The 21,828-nt window shown below is 39.8% G+C and overlaps 1 protein-coding gene across 1 annotated transcript in view; it reads right to left on the bottom strand.

Moving 5' to 3' along the window:
• Positions 1 to 21,828, bottom strand: part of SNAP91 (synaptosome associated protein 91) — a 156,409-nt gene that overhangs the window by 18,429 nt on the left and 116,152 nt on the right. The window contains exons 16-23 of the mRNA XM_047763139.1: positions 16,741 to 16,848; positions 15,847 to 16,110; positions 15,526 to 15,603; positions 15,294 to 15,365; positions 14,815 to 14,898; positions 13,100 to 13,183; positions 4,548 to 4,682; positions 2,863 to 3,012 (exon numbers count right to left, since the gene is read on the bottom strand). Of these exons, the coding sequence (XP_047619095.1) occupies positions 2,863 to 3,012; positions 4,548 to 4,682; positions 13,100 to 13,183; positions 14,815 to 14,898; positions 15,294 to 15,365; positions 15,526 to 15,603; positions 15,847 to 16,110; positions 16,741 to 16,848 (975 nt within the window). The remainder of the gene's footprint in view (positions 1 to 2,862; positions 3,013 to 4,547; positions 4,683 to 13,099; positions 13,184 to 14,814; positions 14,899 to 15,293; positions 15,366 to 15,525; positions 15,604 to 15,846; positions 16,111 to 16,740; positions 16,849 to 21,828) is intronic.

The following is a 21,828-nucleotide window of genomic DNA, read 5'->3' as shown; positions in this document are numbered from 1 at the left end:
TTTTGGGGGTAAATAAGGATTCTTTATTTCAAATTTCTGCCTGTGAATATCCACTTGTCCCAGCACCATTTGTTGAAAAGACAATTATTTTCCTCTTTTCTCATTGAATTGTCCTGGAACCCTTGCTGAAAATCATTTGACCATAGGTATATAAGTTTACTTCTAGACTGTTACTCTATCCATTATTCTATATTCCTACCTATCCCCATGCAGTACCATTCATCTTAATTGCTGTAGCTTTCTGGTAAGTTTCGAAATCGTGAAGTGTGAGTCTACCAAAATGATTCTTCTTTATTCAAGATGTTTTGGCTTATTCTGGCTTCCTTGCATTTCTGTATAAATCTTAAGTTCAGTTTATCAATTTCCATAAAAAAGCAAGCTGCAATAATGATAGGGAGTAGGTAGATAACATTTTTTTCAGTTTTGGAATATATTTTAATATTTTTGATTTTTAAATTACTTTTATCATTTTACTGAATTTTAATACTTTTATATTACTTTTTATTATTGAACTGTAAGAGTTCTTTACATATTACAGATATAATTCCTTAAGATATATATGATTTGGAAATATTTTCTCCCATTCTGTGAGTTGTTTTTTCACTTTCTTGGTGGAATCAATTTGTAATGCTGATGTTTTTATTTTTGATGAATTTTTATTAATTCATTCTTTCTTTGCATGTATTTTCTTTTCTTTTTTTCTTTCTTTTCTTTTCTTTTTTCTTTTTTCTTTTTAGGGCTGCATCCACACTATATGGAAGTTCCCAGGTTAGGGGTTGGAGTTGCATCTGCTAGCCTACACCACAGCCACAGCAATGTGGGATCCGAGCTCTGTCTGTGACCTATACCACAGCTCAAAGCAACGCCGGATTCTTAACCCACTGAGTGGGGCCAGGGATCAAACCCGAGTCTTCATAAATATTAGTCAGTTTTGTTACTGTTGCGCCACAATGGGAACACTGCTCATATTTTCAGTATTATATCTAAGAAGCCACTGCCTTCTTCAAGGTCATAAAGATTTACACTCAGTTTTTGTCCTAGGAGTTTTACAGATTTCTCTCTCATACTTAGATCTCTGATTCATTTTTGAATTGATTTTTGTGGATGGTATAAGGAAGACATCGAACTTCATTTGTTTGCATGTGCTTATCCAGTTATCTTGGCACAGTTTTTGAAAAGATTGTCTTTTCCCACTTTGCATGGTCCTGAAATCCTTGAAAAAGTTATTTGACAATGTATGTGAGGTTTATTTCTGAGCTCTTCATTCTGTTCTATTGGTCTCTCTTTCTATCCTTAGGCCAATACCATTGGCCTGATTACTGTAACTCCATAGAAGTTTTGATGTGGCAAAATACGACTACTTCAAATTTGTTCCTTCTCGAGATTGTCTGGCTATTTCTGGAGTGGGTCCACTTTCTTCAGCTGAGATAATTCTCAAAGGTGTTGCCACCTGAGGGCTGCAAGCTGGTGGCACTCTTGGCAGCTGAAAGTACAAAACCTTTATTTCTGAAAGAGGATCTGGGCAGTCATCAAAGGCAGTTATTACTGCAGATTATCTATCAGTAAGATGAAATTCTAAAGCAGGAAGAAATATTCAAATAATCTCTCTATGGAGGTCATCAAAGCATTTTCATGAATGTTCAGATCAAGAGTGATGAATGGGAAACAAAAGTATGTCCACAGGATATTGCATAGGAAAAACAGTCTGCCTCAGTGGCCTGCTAAACTTTTTGATACAGCCTTGATTAAATGAAAGAAAGGTATCTGCGATAGGAAACCCATGAACCTTAATAAAAAATTTAAATTCAGAGTAAAAGAAAGGCCAATACTTTTTGTTTGTTTTTTAGGGCTACACTTGCAGCATCTGGAAATCCCCAGGCTAGGGATAGAATAGGAGCTGTAGCCGCCAGTTTACACCACAGCCACAGCAATGGCAGATCTGAGCCATGTCTGCAACCTACACCACAGGTCGTGCCAATGCTGGATCCTTAACCCACTGAGCAAGACCAGGGATCGAACGTGCATCCTCATGGATACTAGTGAGATTTGTTTCTGCAGCACCACAGTGGGAACTGCAAGAAAGGCCAATCTTTATAGAGGCTGCCCTTTCCTTGCCCAGCTCCAGCCACTAGTCTCCTGGATATGCCAGACAATCTTCTGCTCCAGTGCCTTTGCAGTGGCTATCTCCATTGCCTGCAAATATTCTCCTTCAGATGTCCATATGGCTCAATCCTCTACCTTCAAATCTTTGTTCAAACTTTACCTTCTCAGTAAGGCCTACTCTATAGAACTCCCACTTGGTAGCACTCACAATCCCTCCTTGCCTGTTCTGTTTTTTACTCCATGGCACTTGTCAACTAACATACTGAGACTTTACCTGAAAATGTTTAATGCTTGTCACTGTCCTTCCCAAGGACCATAAAAACAGGAATTTATACCTGTTTTGTTCACTGATTTATCACTAGAGCCTAGAAGACTGCCTGGTACTCAATCAGTATTTGTTGAATGAATAACTGAAACTAACTTGGATATTTTGCAAATATACTGCATTTAAGTTACTCTATGTTATTTCCAAGTGAAATAAAAAAGTAAGTACTTGTTAAACACAATATACTTGGTTTCATACTTATATATGCTCTCTAATTACACCTTTGATCATTCAGATTAAAAGTGGCAGGGGTACTGCTCAGGAAACAATGGCATAGTGAATATGTGCCCTCCAAGGCACATAATGGGTAAAGCACAAAGAATTTCTGTCCACTCCTTGGCATAATACTCACCTATAAGTGACTCTAGGAACAATACATATGAAAATATAGAGAAAAAATTCACTTATGATTTGGTTAAAATCACATTACTCACTGCCTACTAAGCTGGCAAGAGATGAGTCAAGATCGCTCCCGAGGGCTTTACTTGCTGCCATTGCAGGACTGGGAGGTACCATTGAGATGGGTGCAGGCTGCCCAGCTGGTGCCATGGTTGGCATCAGAAGATCACCTAGACCATCAAACACTGGAAATCAAATAGACCAGGCTCAGAATAATTTTAAAAATATGCCAAATTAAGGGGAAACTGTCTTTTGAAAAATGAGGGGAACAAGGTCATGTACACTCTTATAAAAGAAGGCATTTCTTTCATACTTTTAATGACTATCACACCAAGAAGATCACCTCTACCTATGTCTACTCCTAAAGTATGGAAATACTAATGATCATGAACAAAGATGGAAAAAAATCTGTAGTGAACAGGAAAGAGTACAGATTTTGAAATCAGAATTGGGCTCAAATTCAGCTGCATGCCTCACTAATGTGTGACTCTGAAAAAGTGACTGTCTGAGCTTTAGTTTTCTCATCGTCAATGAGGAGAGTACCACTACCGCATAGATTTGTTTTGAAAATGAGACAGTATATGTCACACCTTTATTATATTGCTTGCTCTGCAGAGGAACTCATCATGCAGTAGTTACAATGCTTTCTTTTAAAACAATTCTTAGATGAGAAAGAAAGGCTGACTCCTCCTAGTTCCTATGAAATCACTGCTGGAATAAAACCTAGTCTAATGGTCAGTACCTAGTATTTAGTATCTGGAAAACAGCTGACCATATTGTAGAAGTAAAAAGTTTGATTTTTCTTCTCATTATAGTATTTACTTTTGGTTCTAACTCTAAGGGCAGAGTTACAGTAAACACTATTTTAAGTATCAGGAATCATGCCATTATTGATGGCTCCTGAGCACCATATAATAAATGACCACTTGTCTAGTTCCTAGAATACAGAAAGACCATTCAAAATGCAGGCTCATAGGATTTGTGCAAAAGTTATTGCTGATATCTATGTCAAGAATTTCATGGTTGTTAAATTTTATCCAAAAACTATGCATATTTACCATAAATGCCACTCTACAATAATTCTAAACTGAAAAAAGGACAGCATTCAACTAGCACTGGCAATGGAAGCAACCAAATTGTCAGGCAAAGGATATACTTAGGGTGTTTCTGAAACACATTTAATTGCCAAGAACTCACCAATTGAAAATTTGTAGTAAGGACCAGCATGGGAAGAGTAGAATGGAAGAGAATACAAACAAAATGACAGTAGGATGAAAGGTTAAAGGCAGGCAAAGAATACTATTTGTGTCAACTTCATAAAACCAAGGGCCAAGCAAGCTTCAGAGGGTGTAAGCAACAGCAGTGAGAGTGTCCACACTGAGATACTGCACAAAGATTTAGCACAAAGGATTTGTTTTCCCCTTAACTTTCTCCAAACCATGTGCATAAAGCTCATGCAAAGAGATGGTGTGCATGTTAAGTTCAATTTCTGCTAAAAATTAAAAACAAACACAAAAAGGGACTACAGGCTATTCTTAAAGCTACCAAAATGTAGGGAAAATATTTACTTAAGCTACAGAGTGAGAGATTTATTGAACAGTTTTAAATCCAGGACATCACTCAATCCCTGCTTATAAATTTCCTGATATCACACTAACCTTAGGTGGTGTATTTTATAACCGAAACAAATAAAAAGAATGTTTGAAAATCACTGCCTCACCTGATGGATCAAAGGAGCTGCTGCTAGAAGTTGAAGGCGTTGTTCCAAAAGCTGCCTCAAAATTGGGCTGTAGCAGGTTATTCTGAGCTGGAGTCGCTGGTGATGGAGAAGGGGCCATGAAAGAACCCCCAAATCCTGGGAAAAAACAGTTCCAGAAAAATATAAGCAGGGACAACTAAAGGTAGGTAAAGGCCATAAAAACAGGGTCAGAAAAACTAATAGAAGACCAAAAAGGAACTGAATACATATAGATACATGTAGTCAATGAAACCCAGGAAGTTAGTTTAAAAAATTTTTTTCCCAGTGTCTGGAAATTTCTCATGTATCAATGAGAGATTTCATTTAATTGTAAATAAGATAGCACATGAGACTACACACCCTATTCAGGGAACCTGTGGCAAACTAATCTATAGTTACATAATGGAGTCCAAAAGCTAAAAAGGTCTCCTTAGGGTTAAAGTTCAGATAATTACTCTCATTATATGAAATTTTTTCTTTCAAATCACAGGTAGCTAGAAAATGCTTAGTTGTACACATTGGCTCAGTGTAACAATAAAATGTAAATCAAAAAAATACCCATGTACTCTGCCATCAAATCCTCCTTAATACCTCTCATGTATGGTCCAGTCTCATTGCTGCTACTGCCAAGTTTAGGTTCCCCCAACACAGCTCTCAGGATTCTTAAATGATCACTAAGGGGGCTTCCTGTCTCTAATCGGTACCGCCTTCAATCCAGTCTCTAGAGACTAGATATTTTGTAGTGGAAAATGATACTTCTCTCAAATCCTTCACTGGCTGCCTATCACTTTCAGATTCATATAGTGCAGATTCCTTTGTGTAGCAAACAAGCTCACCTGACGCTGGCTCCCTCCCCATCCTGACCTCATAGTCAGTCAAATGCCAACTCTGGGAGGGCTTCCTTGCCTTATATTGCCACCCACTGCTACCAGCCACAGTCACCCCCACTCTTCCCACACCCACTACACATGAGTTATGTGCTCGGCCTCTGTGTTATCAGCATCTGGGACATCTCTCCACTCCACCCCCATCACACTTTATTCCCATCCCAAACCTCCACCCTGGGGATGGCTTTTTGGTATCAGAAACTGTCTTATTTTTTCATCTTTTCCACTAATATTCAGCAAGATGCCTAAAACACTGAATTAATGTTTACTGAATGGTGAGGAGAAATCAAAGACTATTGTAAAGTAACCAGACCTCAAATTAAACAGTTATTTTTTTGAAGTCTGGAAGCAAAATAATGCTCTCAATCAACAGAAGCAGAAGCAGAGCTCATTCTGTATTCCTTCTGCACAAAAATACGCAGTCTGGGAAGGAGGTGATACCTTAATAAGACATTTGATAATATTCTATCATCAAAAACATATTACTACCAGAAGTCTTTTTTTTTTTTTCAATATGGCTGCACTTGTGGCATATGGAAGTTTCTGGGCCAGGGACTGAATCTAAGCTGCTGAGCTGCAGCTGTGTTCTATGCCATAGCTGTGACAACCTCAGGTCCTTTAACCCGCTGCACCAGGTGGGGATCGAATCCATGCCTCCACAGCAACCTGAGCCCCTGCAGTCGGATTTTTGCCCACTGTGCCAAAGTGGGAATTTCCCGAAAGTCTTCTGTTATGCTCAGTAAAAAAGGTGTCTATATATGTATGTGTGTATATACATACATACACACACACACACACACATATATATATATGCATATATACCTTTCTAATCTGGCCATACATCTTTTCTTCTTCGCAAGCTGCTTTCAAAAAAAATATTCTTACAAAAATTCTTAAGCTTACACTTCATAGATACCAATTTATAATTTTGAAAATGACTTCCACTGACATTCTCCCATTACTATTTTCTAATCAGAAAGTCATGTTGTTCCTGGAAATTGATAGTGACATGGGCTTAGGCTTGGGCTTTCCTTGTATGAAAAAAACCTGTAATTTGGAAAATTGTCACCTATTAGTAGATGGTCTTTAGAGTTCATGGTGACTACCTGAAATGGTTTTAGTAGTATCTGAATGACATAAGGATCATGTAACCTTGCTAAATGAACATAAGACATTATACAGATCTTCTTTAAGAACTAATATCATTATGAAGTAAAGATGGGCTAACTGCAATTATTTTTGAGGAAATGACCATTTTTGGTTTTAAGGAGACTGGTAGTTGAGTTAATGGTGGTTTTTGGAAACATCCTATGCTTCAAGTTGGAATATGGTTGGCCGTTGTTAATTTAAGCAATTTTTCTAAGGTATGGTTCTCTTCGTTACAAGTGAATATGGAAACAGCTGTACTTGCCTCTCAGTTTCATACAACTTGGTCAAGAAGAGAAAATTAATTAAATAAATAATTTTTTGGCCATGCCTGTGGCATGCAGAAGTTCTCAGGCTGGGGATCGAACTCACGCTACAGCAGTGACCTGAGCCACAGCAGTGACAACACCAGCAGTGACAATCCACTGAGCCACCACAGAACTTCAAGAAGAGACAATTTATTTTAGAATCATAGCATATTAGTGTTGGAAAGGGCCTTAGAAGCGTCTCAGTCACATCTTTCCATGGCTAGAAAAGATACAAATAGAAGTTAACACATCTACCAAGATTCAGTAACAGAAAGAGAAAAATGTGTGCATTTAGCCAAGGTTCATCTGCTCAGTGCTACCAAGTTTCATAAGGTAACAGATCATTTCCATAGGTGAATAAAAAATACTATTCAATGAAAAAAATTATGGCCTTCTCTAAAAAAATGAAGGTAAATCCAAAATAGGCATGAGGCTCACCAAGTGCCAGACATGGTTCTGAGCATTTTTTGAGGCTGAACCATAAGAACCACATAAACTGCCAAAGTTTGACCATTCGGGTCCTACAAGAATCACAATTTTATACTGTTCAACCTAAAACATATATTAGCTCATTTAAGCCTCATAACAATGCTAGGAAGTTTCACAGATGAGGAAACAGGCCAGAGAGGTTAAATAATTTTGTCTAAGGTCAAATGAGGGCACATGCAGAGGCAGGATTCCACAAAGGAATCTTTCAGAGCCTTGGTTCTTCATGGCAATACTACCTGGCTTCTTTCCCACAGTCAGCAGTGACGCCAGAGTTGTCCCCTTCTGATAGATTTATAAGCGTTACAGGGATCTGGAAAGATGGCTTCCCCCCACCCATGATGCTCATTTCTTATGAAGCAGGTGCCCTCACACACCCAGACTAGTCAAAAAGTTATAAAGTGATATCAAATAACCAATTGAGTATGTTGAAGAAGGAAAATCTGTTGCTATACTCTAAGTCAGGAGCTAAACTGGAAAACTATAGCCATGAATAAGGAGTTTAAGGAACTCCTCATGTAAAGTGAAAAGCTTTAGAGCCCTGAAATAGAGGTAAGTCATAAGGGAAGCCTAGCCACAAATTTTCTCTATGGCTCTAAATTATATTAAGAAAGGTGTTCTGTGTTATTGAAAATAATCATATTCACTAGGCTTCAGGACATCTTGCAGGTGGATTGCATTCCCAGCTATCTTCATGTGGTCAATCATGCACAGACATACCGCCTCTTATCACAGATGATTGATTAGTCTTATGAATGTATCTTTTACAGAGGGACAGCCTACACACTTAATAAAATTCTATTAAGACAGACATATCCAAACTGACAGTCGCTGTGTATATAACATATCATATCACTTGGGGTGAGAGAGGCAATGTTAAAACTGCTGGTAGATAAGTACACTCCCACAGGTACTCTCCCACACTCACTTCTGCTCTATTATATTAAAGCTGCCGCCATTTGCATTATTCTCAGTGGTACACTTATTAATTCCATTTGCTACGATTAATCTGAGAGAGTCAATATTTCCAGGAATAACAGCCTAAGAGCCTTCTGTCCGACTTTGTTCAGACCATCTCCTATCCCCACCATGGATGGAAGGTCCTCAACAGACCTTTCCATTTAGTGGAAACCGTTATTTTTTCCACACTGAAAATTTTTATATTTTAAATTAATTCAAAGACTTTTGGGGCTCTGCTAAAAAGCCATCCGTGTCAAGTGGTTAAAAGAGAATGTAAAATTAGGAAGCACCTCCTAAGGCAGTCCCCTCTTCTTTCCTACCTTTGGAATTAAAGATAGGAAGAGGCACATTCCTATACTGGCAGCTTATGGTACAGTCGCCCCAGAATTGTGCTTATTATGGAAGAACATGGTTTTCCTGTTCCATGTCCACCTGAGAAGTAAGGTTTATCCTTGAACATACCTACCTCCCTTAACAATCCATGTTTACATTGTCATCCAGCAATCTGCCTCTTTCAAACATCTGTTATTTTCAGCTGGTACATGAAGGGAGCTTGACAGCTTTACTTTCCATGCTGTGAAAGTACATTTCCTCTTATTTGTTATACACTTAATTCTCAAATTTTCAGCCAGCCTCTGTCTGAGTAGATGTGATATCTGTAGCCCACCAGTAATCTCAAGGACTTGGAGAAGCTTTTTCTTTTAGTTTGTCCTCCTTGGCCACAATGGCGGCCTTTTCTAGAATTTTCTCTAGTTTCATGACACTGAGTATACCAAACAGAACCTAACATTTTTACTCAAGGGGTAGAGGGTGACTAAGATGATATTTCCTGCCCAGTTCAATTCTGGAATTGGTATCATTTGACAGTTGAAGAAGTAACTTTTTAGGATGATAGTAAGTCTTTATTAGAGCTATGCCCATTGTTAAGAGACTATCCATTTAATCTATGTTTTCTAGTTTTAAATTACAAGCCAATCTGTGACAGTGTTTTCTCCCCGATTTTCAGATAATTCTTAATTTTTGGTTTAAAAATCTCTAAAAATTATTTTAACATTTAATTATACTGTATATTTATTGCATTTCCCTTGTTATTTACATGTAAATTGATTTCCTCTGAGAAAAAATAATCTAATCCTAGTCAGGTAAGGGGTAAGAGTCCTCAGTCCACCAACTAACAATACTTTTGGACAGTCTAAATTTCACATTATTACATCTTTGTCTTATTTTCCTTTTTACTCTTTCACAATACTCTTATTGCTAACTAAAAGCCAACAGGACAAGATTCTAAAGATTCACAAAATAAAACTTCCTCTCTCTCTTTTTTTTTTTTTTAGTACGGCACCTGTAGCATATGAAGTTCCAAGGCTAGGGCTTGAATGGGAGCTGCAGCTGCTGGCCTGTACCATAGCCATGGCAATGCAGGATCCAAGCTGCATCTGTGATCTACACTGCAGCTTGCAGCAATGCCAGATCTTTAATCCACTGAGTGAGGCCAGGGATTGAACCTGCATCCTCACAGATACTATGTTGGGTTCTTAACCCACGGAGTCACAATGGGAACTCATTTTTTTTTTTTTTTGGTTCAAATTCCTACTTTGAACCAAGTCACAGTTGTGGACATCCTTGTTATCTATGATTAGGTTAATTTATCTTTTAAAATAGTGTTCCTCTTCATTTCATCAGCCTGTGGACTTAGTTGATCTCTCCCCTTAGACACACACAAGTACAACCCAAGTGTTAAGCTTCACTGCAAATTACCCTAACACTGGGCCCTGAATTTGTGTCCTACCACTGATATTCATGAAATCAAAATGTCTAGGCAACATGAAAACTCAGAAAAAGCCTCTGTCAGCTAGACTACATATATAAATATGACTCGGATTTTATATTATATTTATTTGCAGGGTTTCTGTTTGTTTTGGGGGCTAGGAAAGTTGCTAAAGTTCTTAAGACAAAATTATATTAATGGTCCATGATATTCTTCAGTGAAAACATGACTTCTTACTGTTTGGTTATTTGAACAAGCATTAAAAATGTGTTTCTGTAAGCCAAACCAGAAAGCAGCATGAAAAATTGGCCTCAATAACTGAGACCTAGAGAAATTAGAAGTAATTTAAAATGTCTTATACCAGGATGTAAGATGAAAGAATATTTGGCCTCAGGCCAAGTACATCAGACCCTTGGATATGTGCAAATTAAAATATAAGAAATGTTTGGAAAGCAAACTAGCCCTTAAAATCCATTTATATTAAAAATTAATTTATTTAAATAGGAAACAAGTATACAAAGATACCTTTCCTGTGACTGAAACAGTCACAGGAAGATGTAGTGGGAAAGAGGGAAGGGACCATCATTAACATCTGGGTCAATGTCACTTTCATGCTAAGTTTCTCCTCTTCTCTACCGCATTTCACTATGATTTCAGGATGCACAACACAACTGAGTTATCTAAGCTTGCTTCTGGTGAAGGGGCCTGACTCGCCCTTTTTGTGTATTTCTTCCATGGAACCCACCCACAGACCAAGTGGAACAGGAGACAGTGGGTGACAAAGCCCTTCCTGATGGGGTGGATGTGTTTAGATCTGTCTCATCTCCCGGGATCAAATCTTTCAGCTGTCACAGATGACATCTGCCTTGGCGCTGGAAGGGAGCAGTGCCTTCTCCCACACGGCCTCTCATCCCTCATTCCTAGTGTCTTTGGTTCTTTTGGAAACAGTATCTCAGGTTCTAGCCCTGGAAACAGAGAGGCCATATGGATTGGGGACATTGGAGAAGACATGGAGGCTTTGCAGCACTGGTTGTGGACAATGGTGGCTGACCACTCTGGCAGCCTCCTGTCTGACAGACTTAAAATCCCTCTCTGGGGTCTGTGGCAGAGCAGGGAGCTGCCCAGAGAGAGAGAAAGGCATCTTAGAATTCTGCAAAAAGCTGGGATATTTGATTTCATGTGCCATCTCCACCTTAATGGTAATTTCAAAGCCAGAGTTTATGATCAGCCACCTCATTTTAAAACTGACAAGGTCATTTCCCCCAAATAGGCTTTTTCTGGGGCCTGCTAAAATCCCACTGCTGACCCTTGAAAACCTGAATTAAGCTGACTGGTTAAGTAAGTGCATGAAAGGTACTGTGACCAACTTGAAGCTGTTATGAAAACTACCGAGGCCAGGAGAAAAGCCAGGCAAGGCAGTATTTGTTCCCCCAGAACCAGCTGTGGTTTGTGTTAAGTACATTGCCTCTTATGGTTGCAGCTTCCAAAGTCCACAGCGACATCATAGTAGAACCCTGGCTCTTCACCACTGGGGAAAAGACCAGCTGGCAGTCACCAGAATGAAGTGGATTCAGAAAACAAGAGTGTCATGCTTAACCAGGGTACTCTGCAGAGAATGAGGAAGACAACAAAGAAATACTACTGCCCCGGGAAGACCGATAAACAGCTGGTCTGAATAACTGATGGAAGAAAAGGGTAAAGAAGTGGGGCTGTGAGGACCCCCTCTAGACTCTGGAGGAAAGATCTGACCTCATGACAAACTTCCAATAACGCAGAAAGCACATGAGCGTCCTTTAATGAGGTCACGAGTTATCACTAATCCAAGAATGAATGTTCCTTAGCCTGCTGTTCTGGTGTCAGGATCATTCTTTATGCTAAAAAATGAGAACTAGTCACTAAACGACATCAAGGGCCACAGGGCTAGCAGGGAATTTAAGCTGAGACTTTAGACACAGAGACTTCCTTGCAGACATGAGTCACTCTTTCATCAGCCCCTTGGCAAGCTTATGACCAAATGCATTCCTTGTGGTGACTGGGGGGGAACGGGGGGAGGGCATCAGAGCTGCCTCTGAGGGTCTGACGCCTCTGCGATGCCACCACTGCACCTCCTGTCAGGTACCTTTCTATGTCAGGTCACAGTGCAGTAAAGCAGCAGGGTCTGGTGAGTTTGACAAGTAACTTGAACCTGAAACTTACTATGGGGATATGGCACTTGGCACATGCTTTGCCTGTAAAAATAATAATAATAATAAAATAAATAAAATAAAAATAAATAAATGAATAATAATAACAGGTCTGGCTGTCATTAAGCATGCTGTGCTTTGCTTCCAAGGAAAATTATTCACTGGCTTTTACTATCCTTGAGACCTTGAAATATTTCCTTTTATTCTACACATCTCCTTCTGGTAATAAGCAATAATCCTTGGCATCTTGTGCCAATCTTCTCCACTTGGTGGCCCCTGCTCACTCCAGGGGTTTTCAGGTAGAAAAATGATCAGCTAGTTAAAACAGAGGCATGGTATCAGCAGCTCCAATTCAATGGTGGAAACCCACACCAGTTTGTCTTAGAGTATTCACATATTACAGAACCAGCTGTCAAACATCATGGTATTTTCCCACAAATTCCTTTTTTTTAAAAAAAAAAAAAAAAGGTTGGGCATAGGCAATACAAGATACAAAATTGCCACATTAGCATATTACCTCTTTAATAAACAAAAAGAAATGTGCTAACTGAAAGTAAGGCATTTTAAGAGCATCCAAGGAGCCACAGGAGTGGCTTGTGCACAGCTGTGATTTTGAGACTAAGTTCGTAAAATCCTGCGTAATAAGCAACCTTCTATTATACAATGTCTTGTTTCTCATGTCTAAAAAGCGAAAGAAAACATGCACCTTGAAATTTACATGGTATCTGTTACTTATAAAAATATATCCAAAGGTAACTCTCACAAAACACCATTTTATTTTAATTTAATTAATTACCAGCTAGTAGATCGGCCGATGCTGACGAGCTAGAAGCAGCCTGAGGTGCAGGTTGGGATTCAGAAGCACTACTTCCAAATGCATCTACCCATTATCCATTATGCAGCAAAAAAGTAAAAGAGTGTAAACAGTAAGTACAGAAAGTAAGGTAAGAGTTCTGTGGAGAAATGCACAGACATGACACTCTGTGTGGTAAGCTTGTCTCCTGTGGACATGTGAAATGACTGAGGGGACAGTTTATGCTCTCAAAGAAAGAGCTCTAGAATTTTTTTTTTAGGCCCATACCCTCAGCATATGGAGGTTCCTAGGCTAGGGGTCCAATCGGAGCTGTAGCTGCTGGCCTACACCACAGCCACAGCAACATGGGATCTGAGCCACATCTGTGACCTACACCACAGCTCACAGCAACGCCATATCCTTAACCCACTGAGCGAGGCCAGGGATCGAACCTGCATCCTCATGGATGCTAGTCAGATTTGTTTCCACTGAGCCACGACAGGAACTCCTAGAATATTTTTAAAAATTCTTTTTTTTTTAAAGAATAAAACTTTGGGGCTAAATCGGTAATATAAAAGAATCTTCCCACCTAGAACTCTATTAAATGTAAACAAATTAACAAGTAATTGAAGCAACAGCAGCCCTGCTTGTACCTGTCAAAGTTTTCTTTTCCTTTTTTCCCCAGTTTTTAGCTGCCCCGAGGCACATGGAAGTTCCTGGGCCAGGGATCAGATCCCAGCTGCATTGTGATCTATGCCACAGCTGCGGCAACATTAGATCCTTAACCCACTGTACCGGGCCAGGGATTGAACCTATATCCCAGCGTTGCAGAGATGCCACCAACCTCGGCGTGCCACAGCAGGAACGCAGAAAGTTCAGTGCTTCTTTGCCACAAGTTTTGAGCCCCTGAATGGCACAGACTGTAACATCTTTTGTACCTGTCATGGCACATGCCATGATGTTTCCAGGTACCACAGGTACTCAATGTGGGTTTAACTTGTTAAGGACGGTACTTTAGCCCATGGCATACACATTTATGTATAGTCATGAAGAAATCCCTTCAAACTTGGGCTTTTCCCTATAAATTTACTGCCGACAGAAGACTTTGAATGTGTCATCCAAATGAGTGGCTCAAGAGTTCATTCAGCACATCTGCCTGTCTTCAGATAACATACAAAAAAAGGAAAATGCACTTCAATCAGCGAAACATCTTTCAATTCTCAGGAGGGTTTCAGAAACACTAAACTCAGCATAAATAAACCCTATGGAATAATGTATGACATCTAGAGCTTATGCTTTCAGTTTTGACCGGCTTATTTGTTTTCCATTCTGAATTATCTGTGTTTATATTGCTTTAAAAATTCAGAAACACTGATTCAGCCAACAGATCAGGATCCTAATAGAACTGTGTAGAAGGAAATTGCAATTCGTTGATTTCATATTTGGATGAATAGAAAGTTAAAAACACAAAGACTTCACGTGAAAAGTGGTCTGGTTTTGTTAGGACATGCACTAAAAGTTATGATGAACTAATGAGGATATAGATGATGGTGAAAAAAAATGAAAAATAATCATAAAAACATTAAGTTTACATTGAGAAGATGGAAATAACTTCACAGAGTCCAAAGGATAAAAGTGAAACATAATGAAATAGATCTAAAGACCATTCTAAGGAATAAAAAAAGATCTGTAAGTGTTGACGGAGGAGAGATACGCACCCCCAAAAAGATCTATCACACCTGAAGAATCCACCTTTGCTGGCGAGGCAGTGGTTGCAGGAGATGGTGCGACAAATGCATCCACTGCAGTGAAGCACAGAACAGGAAAAACTGTGTCACCCAAAGTAAAAGGAAACCACGAACCTTGAAAAACGGCTTTCTGATATTTCATGTTTAACAGCCGGAAGACTGCAGACACTCTTAACAGTTAGGGAAAAGCAAATGGATTTTAAAATACATGCTTCCTGAAAGGAAATAAAATGTGACTTCTTGAGGTCAGAGGTTTTAGTGTGAAAGAGTTCTGTCTTTTCAACTGGCCATAGATTTGAAATCCCTCATCAGTTGCTGATGGACCAAAAAAATGAGAGTTTTTAAAAGTGAATTTTGAATGTGAAAGAACTCAAGACACACCCACATGTTTCTCCATCCGCCTCCCCATAAGCCATCTCTGAAGCCTTGACCTTGGCAAAAGCACTCACCGGATAAGAGGTCAGCAGTGAGAGAACTCTCAGGCACAGGAGAGGCCCCTTGTGGTGGAGAGGAGAAAGCATCTTCCGAAAGTGAAACAAACCAAAACCAAGCAGAAGTGAGTAGAAAGCTGAAATCAGAGTCACAAATCTAACAAAGGCATTAGCACAGGTGAGGACAAAGAGCTTAATCATGAAAACATCTAGGCAGAGGAATGTAAAGAAAAGGTGGCTGTGGCATTACCTGTCCCAAACAGGTCTATGCTAGGAGCAGCATCTGGCTTGGGCGCTGCGGCGACTTCAGGAGCAGACTCAAATAAATCTAAGACCAAGAACATACATGCCTTTACTCAACCGAACAAACCGGCCTGAAAACAGCATCACTTTCCAGTGGTGCATGAGCACTTTGGAGAGTTCTGACACAAGCTGCGAATGGTTGCTGGAGAACCATTTAATGACATGGTATTCATGCAGTCACAGTTGCATGTGCAACATCACAAGGACCAGAATGCGATCCATCGGATGGAAAGAGTTCAATGACAACAACAACGACAAAAAAAATTACCACCAAAGATATCTAGAGCAGGAGGAGCGGTGGTGGTGGTGGTGGTGGCAGAGGTGGTGGCGGTGGCGGTGGTGGCTGTGGTGGTGGCGGCAGCGGTCGTGGCAGCTGCAACGGCGGGAGCAGGAGAAGGAGCGGTGGCGGGAACCGGAGGGGCTGCGCTAGCTGTAGGGGTAACTACAGGCACAGTGGTCTCGGGTGGCTTCATGGCAAAGAGGTCCAGCTCGGGCGCAGCCTCTGCACTACCTTCAGATGGGGCAAAGGGGTCTTGTGGAAAGGAAAGTGGAGACACACAGCATCAGTAAGGAAACAGATAAGAGAGAGGCGTCAGAACTACAGGTTAGAGACGCCTGACAAATATTCATAGGTTTCACACACTAGCTAGGCACTAGGCTGCTTGGGTTGAAGGGCTACTCTAGGAGTGGGGGTCAGTGATTAGGATATTTTTTCAAAGAAGAAAAGAAAATTTAGTAGGTATACAAGTTAAGACTTCAAAGTACTGGTAGGTTAGCCTATAGTCTAGGATCACAGGTGGTTAGTCTTCAAAACCTTACTTAATCTGGTCAATCTGGTAGCTTTGGAAAATTCATTAAAACATGCGTATTGATCTGAAGTCAGTGTCACAGGAGTACAATATAGCATTGGAGGGGAAAAAAAACATTAAGAGAGCATACTTGCACTGACAAAAATTGTCAATCTTGAGAAATTGTCAATTTTGATAAGTATGCCCTTTGTTTTCTTAATGTTTTAAGTGCCGGCATTCTTTATTCAGTTCTGATGAATGATATTTTTGGCTCAGAAGAAAGTCAAATTTGAGCAACACAGGGCCAGATCTAACTACGGGAGTTTCACATCAGGACAGAACAACAACAGACGGGCTCAGGACTCGAAACCCACCATTTCCTGAACATGCATCAAGTGCCGCTGCTACAGGGGCTGGGGGAGCTGCTGCGGCGGCCCCTTCGGATGCTGCAGGGGCCTCCCCGGGAGAAGCTGCAAAGGCATCTGGGGTGCAGGTTTTAAAACAACATAAATTAAAGGAATAAAAAGAGAAGAAAATATAGTAAAAGAACCAAGTTACATTGCGAAGAAGGCTCCCTTATACAACATGAATTTCTGAAAACGCGGTTTTATGGCCCATGCACTGTCGGTGGTCACGGAACAAATCTTTGCATCCTTTCTGGTTGGTTACGTGCAAGGGGTACAGTGCTGGATCCCAGGCCTGGGAGGATCCAAAGGTAACAAGATTCTCATTGTATAAGGGCTCTAAGAAGCATGTTTTATGCATTGTTAGAAATTAACGGATGTGAAAAATAAAACACAAAAGTTACTTTATTGGGTAACTTAAGATACTAATCTTTCATGTCCAGGTTATGCTTATATACTATGTTATCATGATGTCTCTGATTAGTAGTTTCTAGCAAACATGGATGTCTTCCTTAATGCCAATAATATGAAATATATGATGACAATGTAAACAATTCTAGCTTAAATGTTTTAGTTTAGTACAGGCAAAATTACACTGTTAACATGAAAGGTGTCCTAAATAGTTATAAAAGTTAACACTTCATTATCTTTGAAAAATATTTTCATATACAAAGATTTGTTTGAAAGAAGCAAAGAAATAAAAGTGGGAGATAATACCGTGAAGTCTGTTTTGACTTAAATGTATTGTTTTCAAATACTGCATTGCTCTAGTTATATGGAAAATGATCTCTTTTCAACAGATTAAAAATATATTTTCACGTTTTAAGGCCACAAGTGTATAACTCTTTAGAGTAGATTATAATAACATACAGTAGATCCATTAACATATAGGTGGCCCCAAGTTTATAAATGCCCAATCTATGATGGGCTGATGCATCCAAGAGATTTCTAACATGTTTCTGCCAACATACCATGTAAATTATGGTACAAAATCCCCAGTTTTCTGAGAAACTCCTTTAGTTTCTTTTTCTTTCTTTCTTTTTTTTTTTTTTTTGTCTTTTTGCCATTTCTTGGGCCGCTTCTGGGACATATGGAGGTTCCCAGGCTAGGGGTCTAATCAGAGCTGTAGCTGCCAGCCTACACCAGAGCCACAGCAACGCAGGATCCAAGCAGCGACTGCAACCTACACCACAGCTCATGGCAACGCCAGATCGTTAACCCACTAAGCAAGGGCAGGGATCGAACCCACAACCTCATGGTTCCTAGTTGGATTTGTTAACCACTGCACCACGATGGGAACTCCAACTCCTTTAGTTTCAAAGTACACAAGGAATGAAGCCATAGTAAATATGATTTGCTTAGAAGAAATTCCTGGAAAGTGGGGACCAGCAAAAACCTGCCACTTACTTGCTAGACCTCTCATCTTAAAATACGCCTTCTGCAATGGCTACTGGTGTTCCCTAGCATGCTGTTCCTCAAGCCATTAAAAAGAAAGTGTCAAACATGCCTGGGAAACACAACCCAGTATATCCCCTTTCTCGGAGATGTACATTATATAAGGCTGCAGGAAGCCCTACAGTCAAGACATTTGTTTCTCAGCTTAACCCAGCAGGTTCCAAACTGATCTGAGACCCTCTATGGTAACATCCTGAAGCGAGGATTAAAACCTTAAAAGAGACTCACTTGGGTTAAAAAAGTCTTTTACGAAAACAAACAAACAAACATTCCTTAAAGGGAAAAATGGGGCAGTTATTCATGTATTACAGATTTTTTTTCCTTCTCTTTTTAGGGCCACACTTTGTAGCATATGGATGTTCCTGGGCTAAGGGCTGAATCGGAGCTGCAGCTGCTGGCCTACACCACAGCCACAGCAATGCCAGATTTGAGCCGCATCTGTGACCTGCGCCACAGCTTGCAGCAATGCTGGATCCTTAACCCACTCACTGAGCGAGGCCAGGGATTGAACTCACATCCTCATGGATACTAGTAGGGTTCCTAACCTGCTGAGCCACAACGGGAACTCTGTGTATCACAGACTGATGTGATTTGATTGCTTCCCATGGCTACACTGAGGGAATAGATATTCTGAGTAGAGGTCCGTCTGGGGTGAGGCCAGATAAAAGTAAAGAAGTAGGGAAAACACACCAGTGGATAGTGCAGCCCTGCCTCTCCAGATGCCATGTTAAGGATACTATCTCAGAGGACTTAGTGGCCAACATGAAAGCACTGAGCTGGGGCAGAACACTTTGTAGCATATGGATGTTCCTGGGCTATAAGACCGAATGGCCAGTGGCCGGAAAAGCTGGTACTCCTTTGTTTAAGGGAAGATTTAACATGAGTAGATAAGTTCATAATGTATAAGTAACAAGAAAAGCATTACTTTTGTGAGGGCACAAGACAGGTCTTTTTTATTCTTAGAAAATCTGGAACTGAAGTTAATATTAGAAGTATAAGAAATAGCAACAGCAGTCACTATTCTGTATCTACATGTGAGTCACTGTGTAAATATTCTATTTGCATTGTTAAATTTTTTTTTGTGGCTGCACCTGCAGCATATGGAAGTTCCCAAGACAGGGACTGAATCCAAGCCACAGCTGCAATGTACACCACAGCTGCAATGCATGCCACAGCTGAAGAAATGTCAGGTCCTTCAACCCACTGTGCTGGGCCGGGGATTGAACCCGAACCTCTGCAGCAACCAGAGCCTCTGCAGCTGGATTCTTGATTCACTGCACCACAGCAGGAACTCTGCGTTATTAAATTTAATTCCTACAGCCCTCTTGTAACATAGGTTCTATTATCTCCCTCCACTTTGTAGATGACAGAATGGAAACTTGTAATGTCTGAGCAGGTGCAAGTCTTGACCAAGGTCCAGCAGGTGGCGAGGTCAGCATTTGGCTGTAAGGTGCTTGAGTGAGGTGTGCGTGTTTGACCACTCTACTGACATGAACTATGCTGCATTTTTCTATGGCATAAGCACCAGTTATGTCAGTGCTAGAATTCAAACAAGTATTTGTGACTGGCTTCTTTAATTATCACTTCTGTGTAAATAGGTGAAACCCATATATATGCTTTATCTTTAAAAGAGGTGGTTGTTTTTTCCCCTCCCCTGTCAGCATGACATCTCATCTCCTTTTAACTCTTCTCTCGTTACTTATACATTCTAAACTTATCTGCTCCTGTTAAAACTTCCCTTAAACAAAGGTGCACCAGCTGCTCCAGCCACCAGCCATTCGGTCTTACAGCCCAGGAGAGATGGAGAGGTGAGTGAGTGAGACTGTGGGTAATCCCAGCCCCAGCCACTGACTAGCCACGAAAGGGACCTTGAGAAAGAAGTTTGCTGAGCCCAGTAGGCCCTAGGACTGTGAGAGATAATAATACAATTTTGATGTTGTTTTATAAAAAAAACAACAAAATTTATCTTCTCAATTCTCTGTCATCATTGATGCAGAATTATCCTTCTAGCACTGACAGCTAAAACAATCTCCAACCCAGCTCTCTTTCTCCTGTTACCCATTTGTGGGTCCCATCTGCATTCTGCCCATTACCAACCAGTGCCATCTCCTGTGGAGGCAGGTCCTCGCTTTTCTACAATTAGGGACTCGGTCCAGCCCTACCCAGCAAACCAGTCTCTTGACCTTGCCACAGATTAGCCTTCTCTCCCTTCTGGCAATCTAGGAAGAACCTCCTAACCTTGTATCCTGTGACTGACTACCTTTATGAAGTTTTCTAAATGCTACTGTCTTCCCATTCTTACCTACCCTCCCCCATCTTCTCCAGCCACACACACCATCTTTAAATCACATGCTGGACACAAGGGTTTCAATCATTCTCAACAGCCCAAGGGTCAAACTGTTCAGGCTCATTTTCTTCCTCAAAGGCCCCAGATTATAAGACTCTCACATGACATCTAGTTGGGAGTGCTTATATTTACATATCAATTTTAAGGAAGGCTGATTAACTTAGTGTGTTATCCAACTCGTACAAATAAAGTCAGGTTGGCCATACAAGTTCTTTGGTTTTCTAGCCACCTGATTCTGTGCTCATAGCCTACCATCCTCAGGGACGTGTGCTTACAAATTGGCACATTGACTGAAGGGGCACCCTGATGAATAGGTAAAGTAATTAGCATCAATTTAGCATTGAACTTCTTAGAAAAACAGTGTTGTTACAAACCAATGTGCTGCTGTTAGTACAGTTTACATAAATGAAAAACAATGTTTTTAAGGATTTTGCGTTTTATCTTTATCAGTATCTGTTTTACTAACATTTTAAAGAAAAACACTGCCTTGCCGACCTGTTCTGCCTGGCCACGGAAGGCAGATTTTATTTCTTAAAAGTTTCCTTTAGGAACTATATCCAATCTCCTTGGATAGACTGTGATGGAGAATAATATAAAAAAATGTGTATGTATATGTATATATATACACACACACACATATATATATATATATATATGACTGAGCCACTTTGCTGTACAGCAGAAATTGGCACAACATTGTAAATCAACTATACTTTAATAACAGTTCCCTTTAGAAAATAAAGCATTTAGTAAATGCAACGTTTCTAAAATACTTTTAAAATTACTTACATTGAAGTGAACTAACATGTGGGTATCAATCTGGATATTTTAAAATAACAGACATTTCATATTTTTCAAATCTGTAATGAAAATACAAGACTAACAAAGAAAATTTTAATGTTTTCATTATTTTGTTTTCATGAAATTAAGCATTTAGCTATTTTTCAGAAATTAAAGTTCATTAACCTTATTTCTAAAGAGACCTACTTAATAATGCTAAATAAAACCTCAAAAGGGCATATTTTAAAGTCATGTAAACATAAGCACTGGTGCTCTTATTATTTAAAAGTTCTAATAAAAACTGGTTGCACAACATGTCCAAAGAGATTTTAGTTCAAGTTTTAATTTAAAATCCTACCTCTAGATGATTCCTTATAAATCTATAAAGAACATGAAAGAAATTAGGGAATATCATTGAAAACTACAAAACAGGCAGTGACACAGAGTGACTTCTGAACATAAAGGACAGAGATTTT

The sequence above is a fragment of the Phacochoerus africanus genome, chromosome 2 (genome assembly GCF_016906955.1).
Source record: "Phacochoerus africanus isolate WHEZ1 chromosome 2, ROS_Pafr_v1, whole genome shotgun sequence".
Classification (NCBI taxonomy): domain Eukaryota; kingdom Metazoa; phylum Chordata; class Mammalia; order Artiodactyla; family Suidae; genus Phacochoerus; species Phacochoerus africanus.
This window is presented reverse-complemented; position numbering and strand designations above follow the sequence as displayed.